The 7,196-nt window shown below is 49.3% G+C and overlaps 4 protein-coding genes across 4 annotated transcripts; 2 read left to right on the top strand and 2 right to left on the bottom strand.

The window, feature by feature from the left end:
- Positions 1–1,283: 1,283 nt before the first annotated feature.
- On the top strand, positions 1,284–1,749 carry N0V89_008598 (uncharacterized protein; the record flags this gene model as incomplete). The annotated part of the gene is made up of 2 exons (XM_056217351.1): positions 1,284–1,322; positions 1,444–1,749. The coding sequence occupies 2 exons, from the start codon at positions 1,284–1,286 to the stop codon at positions 1,747–1,749; spliced, it is 345 nt and encodes a 114-aa protein (XP_056068907.1).
- A 199-nt stretch (positions 1,750–1,948) lies between these two features.
- Positions 1,949–2,931, bottom strand: N0V89_008597 (uncharacterized protein; the record flags this gene model as incomplete). The annotated part of the gene is made up of 2 exons (XM_056217350.1): positions 1,949–2,613; positions 2,664–2,931. 2 exons carry the CDS (start codon positions 2,929–2,931, stop codon positions 1,949–1,951), a joined length of 933 nt encoding a protein of 310 aa, XP_056068906.1.
- A 94-nt stretch (positions 2,932–3,025) lies between these two features.
- N0V89_008596 (uncharacterized protein) lies at positions 3,026–3,220 on the top strand (the record flags this gene model as incomplete). Its single annotated transcript, XM_056217349.1, is given in 2 exon segments — positions 3,026–3,063; positions 3,076–3,220. 2 exon segments carry the CDS (start codon positions 3,026–3,028, stop codon positions 3,218–3,220), a joined length of 183 nt encoding a protein of 60 aa, XP_056068905.1.
- A 1,836-nt stretch (positions 3,221–5,056) lies between these two features.
- On the bottom strand, positions 5,057–6,966 carry N0V89_008595 (uncharacterized protein; the record flags this gene model as incomplete). Its single annotated transcript, XM_056217348.1, has 2 exons — positions 5,057–6,771; positions 6,825–6,966. The coding sequence occupies 2 exons, from the start codon at positions 6,964–6,966 to the stop codon at positions 5,057–5,059; spliced, it is 1,857 nt and encodes a 618-aa protein (XP_056068904.1).
- Between the last annotated feature and the right edge of the window lie 230 nt (positions 6,967–7,196).

The following is a 7,196-nucleotide window of genomic DNA, read 5'->3' as shown; positions in this document are numbered from 1 at the left end:
TAAAGGCTACTATTAAATAGGTACTTAGAGACCTTAACACTAAATCTAGTATTATAAGAATTAAGGGAATATATAGTAAATAGCTCTATTATTAGATTTATAAGAGAAATAGGTATATAAGTAATAGATCTTCTACTTTTAGAATCTAATACTTAGTAGAGCACTATACCATGTACGGCTACTTTGCCACCTGCAGCTAAGGACCCCTGACGGCCGGTAATTGAAAAACTCTACGGTAGTACCATTGCAATTTAGGTCGATTTGTAATTTCCAGAAGGGCATCGGGAAACATGGAGAGCTGCTGATTGGTGCGGTATTTTGGGTTCCAAGCCATTCAGCTGGCCAATGGCATCGCGGTGTAAGCTTCCGTCAAGCGAGGGCTCCATTGCTCCTTCGCGGTAGGGTTCGGCAAGCAACGTTAATCGCATCGCTACACTTCATCCTGAGTTACATTGAGAGCTAATTCCCCGGGCTTTTTCGTGTCGAGAGAGGCTATCAAAGCCGTTGGTGGGTTCCAGGTGATTGGCAAGAGAACCGTTTGATGACTAACCAGTGATGACGCAGATCGACCAACCAAACTTGCGCGACTTGAACCTCTTCCTCCATCACGCGAGCCTTTGCAATCCGAGGGTCCACACATGGACACAGCTCGAAGACTGCGATCATCATGTGATGCTTGCGGAGCTGCTAAAACCAAGTGTGATCGAACGCAACCACAATGTGCTCGTTGCGTTTCGATGAACCTAGCTTGCATATATGGGCCTTCGAAGCAGCTTGGGAAGCGCCCACGAAGAAGACTTGATATAGGCTCGAGGTTTTCTGACCGTGGCGAGGCGCCTACTCACACTAACGGCGCCTATCGAAGCCCTGATATAGAAGGTCTCGCCGCGCAACATAGTGGCTCTAATAGTACCTTCGATCCTGTGCTTGACATCACCCAAGATATTCAACTACCTTTGCCATCCGAACCATCCATCGCCTGGCATCCCTTTGATGGTGAACTATGGAATGACCGACACAGATGCTACCACGAGTCAAACGAGGCCATCCAATTACTCTCGATTCCAGAACGCTTGTTCCCAAATGACGCACCGATCGTCCTGGACGTATCTCAAATTCTTCACGCGAATAGACGGGTAGTCGAGTCCCTACACCGTCTTGTCAATTGCAGTTGCGCGAAGACTAGAGGTCACCAGGCAATGCTGTACGCATCCCTGATCTCTCGTGCCTTATGGTGGTATCGTGAAGCTGCTGGCGATGCGGTGTACAAAGCTGCTGATGCCATGGGCGTGCCAACACCTAACACATCGTCTGAAAGCTCGGTACGTAGCGTTCCAACTACTGACACGGTAATGGGAGGATTGTATACACAGCAAACGCGTTTTGTAGGGACAGCGAGGTTTCGAAGACTGAACAGTGCTGACCCCTTACTCGTATAACCAGACACCACCGCCAGGCAACCTCGCTTACACCGATAGGTGCGTCAGAATCAAGTCGTCGTCGGTCACGGTGGGCGGCTTTGACATCGATGATCCAAGGATGCAACGAGCCTTTCAGAATCAATTAATTCGGCACGAAGTCATGAAGGTAGGAGATTTGGTTGAGAAATACGCTGCATTAGCCGCCGATGATAAGGTGCAAGATAGCGACAAGATTCTGTTTTCGACGTTAGGCACGTGGTTGAGGGCCGATCTCGCAAAAGCCATTGCAGCTGTTGCGGACGTGAGTAACCGTCCAGATGACAACTGATCATTTCGATTACCTGCAAAAACAGGGAGTTCGCCTGTAGTCGGCCTCTCAGTTGCGTATTCCCCGACAGACAGACCAATCCAATACCAGTCTCCAACATCCACGCCATTCCATCCCACCAATCGCCACGTACAGAGAATATGAGCTCCACAAGGCGAGTGGAGGTCACCTGATTCCTTGTCCATCTATAAACTACGGATCAGTTCTTCATCAGCCACTTCTGCATTTCGATCGCGATCCTTTCTGGTTGATCAATCATTACCAAATGACCAGCATCCGGCACAACAACGAACTCCTTGAACGAATCTTTGAGCATGGCGGCTAAGCTCTCCAACTTCTCCCTTGGTATCCACTGATCCTGCTCGCCCCATATGATCTTCACTGGACATTCGACATGCTTGTAGAGATCCTGATCAAGCATCTCCGCAACGTCCGCGTCGTTTGCTTGCACAATCTGTCTTATAAAACTTTTTTGTTTCGCATCAGCAACGGAAGAGTCTTTATCGACCCAAGGTTCCGCGAGAATATCCTCCCATACACGGCTGAATTCTTTTGGTGCATGCGAATCGCTACGGATTACCGCTCGTACAACCGCTTCAAAGACATTGACAGGGAGCTGGAGGAATGTTTTGGCTTCGGAACGAGCCAGCTTGTAGAAGCCATCGCCCCAGGGAAGAACAGTATTTGTGTCGAGGAGTAAGAGGCTGCGATATTTGCAGCCATGGAGTAGACCTGCTCGTAGTGCAACTGCGCCGGCGATGTCGTGCGCAACTAAGGCTGGACTTTGTAGAATATCGCTTTGATTGAGTCGGAGATGTTTGAACAAATCAGCCAGGACAGAAGCCTGTGTTCGCACCGACGTATCTAAATCTATCAGTACATTGTCTCGCTATTCTTCTCAATACATTTCTTACCGCCAACTAACAATTCGCCGGATTGTGCAGCGCCCTTGTCATTGAAGTCTTGCGACTGCCCGTAGCCTGCTAAATCATATAACACTATACGGTAGCCATTTCCGCTCATGAGTGCACTCGCAAGCGGGTTGAAAACGGCAGAAGACCATGGTGTTCCATGAACAAACACAACTGTTTGTTCGTGCTTCTTCTCTCCACCGAAAACGCCGTATTTGATGGTCCAGCCATTGGACGAAAAGTGCTGGGAAAGCTTTAGATTCCGTGTCATCGTTGAACAAGTAGCAGATTTTGCGATCGATTATAGAAGGTTTACTGCTGTATTCATATACAATGATTACTGGTACCAATGCAGATGCCGAGCAATGGCACTCGATGACGCACGTTGCCGCTTGCTCTGGAAGTCACGAATCAGAAACCGCGCTGTGAAGAACATCGAGCACAAGAACATCGAGCACAAGAACATCGAGCACAAGAACATCGAGCACAAGAACATCGAGCACAAGAACATCGAGCACAAGAACATCGAGCACAAGAACATCGAGCACCCCGCCATATGATACTCTTTGCCCTTAGATCGAAAATCGATTTCTATCACATTCACGAAACCTCTACACATTGGCAGTGGTATTGTCTACACGATCGTCGTTTTCGCACCATGACATGTGCAGCAGCGAGTTCCTGTGGTCTCTCTGGTTCACCCTTGTACTGCATCCCACTTGGAGTCTGGCAGAGGCATTACACGGAGCGAATGACCTGTATACACTTGGAACATGGAGCGCATATGTATTCGTAGTGACTCTTCATAACTGTAGTCGCTTGATTGCTTTTGCGTAGCCCTTCGGAGCTTGAGCTCAACAACGAACCGTACGGTCACGGGAATAGAACGATTTGAGCATCTGCGTCTCCACTTGCATGTTGACATCAGTTCGATTTCCCGAGGTGCACACTATGCTCCTGGACAAGTTCTGAGTCCAAATGCCGCGCCACCTTGTGAAGACAAGATGAGTCGAGTTGTGTCATTCTTTAGCCCCACGACGCTAGGCTAGGTACAACTATCGGTCGATCCACGCAGGTTGCCTCTCTTAATAGCAGCTCCGCTCTACCGCGCACTGAACGTACTGGAAGTTGAGTGATTGAAGTAGTGAGTGCTTTGTGAGTGATGGCTATCCTCTCCATGGAATGCCTGGTAATTAGTATATCCTCTTCTTGTACCCTTTATAAGACGATCGACTCTTTCAATGCTAAACGCAACGACAGCTTCAACGTCAAAAACCGGCATTGGTGTATACACCGCTGATGCCGGCTTGATGTAGACGCATTCTGGAACAAAATAGTAGGTGACCCGACATCTCTAGAGGAGGTTCTTTCGTACAATGTTGATGGAGCTTCCAGCCGTAGCTTGACGAACTACTTCCTCTGCCCAGGGAAGAACAACCCGCGCTCCGAGCGCTGTTACAAGATACTCTTTTCGCTCTGGGCCGCTGACGGCGGACAGACAAGCACAGATGGAATGTGTGATGATAGCCCCCTGCTCCAAGGAGTGCCGCATATGGGCTAGACTTTCTTAGTGCCTGCGATTGTCTAGGACGGTGCAAGGATTGAGTCCGATGGAACTGGTCGAATGCTCACTGACTACATCATTAAGGGTTCAGCTATGACCATGATTATGAGCCTGATTGATAATGAAGTAGGTTGGGACGGTCCGCATTATTGCATCGACCACATCTGCGCAAGTGAGTATATGGTAGGCTCTCAGCTGATCAACGGGTTTACCACCTGGGACGGTCCGAAAGCTTTCAGCTAGGTGTCTCTTCGGCCCTCTATTGACAATGAGGAGACATCGGAAGAAGACGAGGTTAGGTATATCGCGGAAGGGGTTTTGAGCCGCAGTGTTTGGGTTAAGTTGGCTCATGGTCTTATCATCAAGGTTCTTGGACAAACGTCCGGGTCGCTTCGGAGGGCGAAGGCTGGGATGATACATCTGGGACACATGCGCATTGGTTGAGGCATGGTACTATGTATTGGGGTCCTAAAAGTTGCCGCAGAGATAGGAGTGGAAGATTAAGAACCGTTCAAGCGCGGACCACTATTGCAGGAGCGCTGAAGAGTAATTCTACCACAGGCATTTGGCCTTGCATATATTATGCCCACACACTGTGAACCTCATAGGACTAATACGCTGCATGTCTTGGTCGCGGGCAATGTCACGGCTAACCATGTCAGATTCCTTTTACAAGGCTATATGCGCTTCAAAAAACGGATTCTTAGCTTCAAGGGCTCTAGGAATGTGGTTTCAAGTCTGTTTCAATTGAGTTTGCGAACCAACTAAACTTGCGTTACCGGCATTAGCCTTGCTTCACGTAATACACCCAGCGACTCCTCAATGTGCACAATCACGGACATTTCTCACTCGCCACGTTCCAGTGCTTTTTTACCCAGTCCGTCATGATGTTCGTGAAGCTCTTGCCATCGGCGTACGAATGCGTATCATACGTAGTATAGCTCTCTCCGAGATACTCCAGTCCGAGCAATATCCATTTCTGGAGGAATTCATTGTACATAACGTCTACAACTTCAGGCGTCTCCTCATCTTCGATATTGAAACCGATGCTGGCTTGCACACAGTTCGGCACCTTGTAGAAGGGGATGACTGAATGGATCGTATCGTCCCCATCCTTGCCAGCATCATCGTTCGTAGTGTAGCCCGGAAATAGCTCGTCTTCGTCGCCTTCTAATAGCGGGGTTTGATAATCGTGACCGACATAAACGTGCAGCTCCTGCGGCTGGCTAGCAATATATAGCTCAGGTCTGTACTGCGCAGCGACATGCTCCGGCGGCTGCAGGTACGTAGCACTCTGTCTCATAGCGTCTAGGATTGGACCCTCATTATTCAAAAGCTTGATGAGCCGGCTGGCAGCTTTGTAGGGCACGTCCTTGATATACCGTACTGAACTTGTAAACGGAGAAACAAGAAACTTGGTGTCCTTTGTGAAAGGCCCCTTGAAGATGTCGAAACGAATTCCGCCCGTATTGATGATTACTATGGCTTGCTTGGCCTCATCCGAAGGCTTCATAGACTGTGGAAGGACTTGTGTGTCCAGCCATGTGAAGATGCTCTCTTTGTGGGGATATGGGCGGCGCGAAACCCACAAGTCCCGTGGTGCACACCCGTAGCGTTCGCCTAAACCTAGTGACTTCCTCGCGTCGCTGATAGCAGATGTGACGTGTAGTCCATGCTTGGTCGGGAATGTGGTACTGTTTTTCTTGGTGTGATGGTGCATAGAGAATAGATTGTTGTCAATGTATCTTCGAGAGAACGACAACCTTGCTTTCTGCTGCTGCGCTGGTATCCTGTCGGAACCGCCAGTACGGAGTCCATTGATGGACATGAAGCCTATCGTCTCCATGTACCGACCACTCTCTAAGGCAACGGATGTCGAATCGAAGATCTTGTAGTCTCTAATGTGAGAATGCCCACCGAAGAACTGGATAGGAGTATCCCATTGTGCGGATCGAATTGTTTTATAGAGTAGAGCATACTCGGTGGAGCGGATGTCGACATGACCGTATACAAGGACTAGATCGATGTCTTTGTCTTTCAGCGCGTCTTTGAACCAGGCTTCCTTCACGGTCTGTTCAACAGGGACTACAAAAGTGTTGTTGTCGTTACCAGTAAAGTCGAAGATAAAACCAAATGCTAGGATCCGAATGCCTTGATTTTTCGTTTTGAATTTCTTATACCGTGGTGCAAGCGGTTGACGCTGCCCGTTGTTGGGATTGACGATATCCAGATTGGAGGCCAGATAGTTGCCTTTAAAGTCTGGAACAGTATGGAAGAATTCGCCTTCTGCGGTTTCTGCCTTGTAAAGCTCGTGGTTGCCCGAGCAAATCAGATCGATGCTTTGCTCCTTGGCAATTTCGTAAGTAAATTTACCACGGGGTTTGGAAGAGTCATAGATGGCGTTTCCCTCTACCCGATCGCCAGTGTCAACAACAAGCAAGTCGGAGCCATCAGCGTCTGCCTGGTCGCGTAAGTGTTTGGCAAATGATATGTAATCGCCCCAATCAGCGGAAAAAGACGCTTCCTGAGTGTGTCCACCCCACCAGCCTGCAGAAAGCTTAGTTGAGCCCACAGCAATTCGCGTAACGGTGCGCACCAACCGTGTATGTCAGTGGTATGCAAGAAATTCAACTGAGCCCATGGGAGGTCGCGTAACGGTGCAGCTATTGGCGCAGGCGCTGAAGGCTGGGCTGCAATACTACCGTGGAGGAGAAGGAAGGGCACGAGTAGGTTTCGAGTCATGTTGGAGGCACTTCGGTACATAGGTGCCCAGGTGGTCGTACGAACACGTGATGGAGGCTGAACCTTGGAAGGTTTCCGATGGTCAGGGCCGCTGACGGCACAGCGCAGGGTGGAGTGCTTCACCGACGTAAAGCACAACAACACAGAGACGAAGCTGGTGAAAGGTACCGCTTCACCGGCTGATGGGTTTGGTGAATGAGACTTGCAACGGTCTGGTGACTCGAGCCTGG

This window comes from Didymosphaeria variabile (assembly GCF_027946475.1).
Source record: "Didymosphaeria variabile strain IMI 356815 chromosome Unknown scaffold_6, whole genome shotgun sequence".
NCBI classification, from domain to species: domain Eukaryota; kingdom Fungi; phylum Ascomycota; class Dothideomycetes; order Pleosporales; family Didymosphaeriaceae; genus Didymosphaeria; species Didymosphaeria variabile.
Note: the sequence above shows the minus strand (reverse complement) of the source record. Positions and strands in the feature narration are given on the sequence as shown.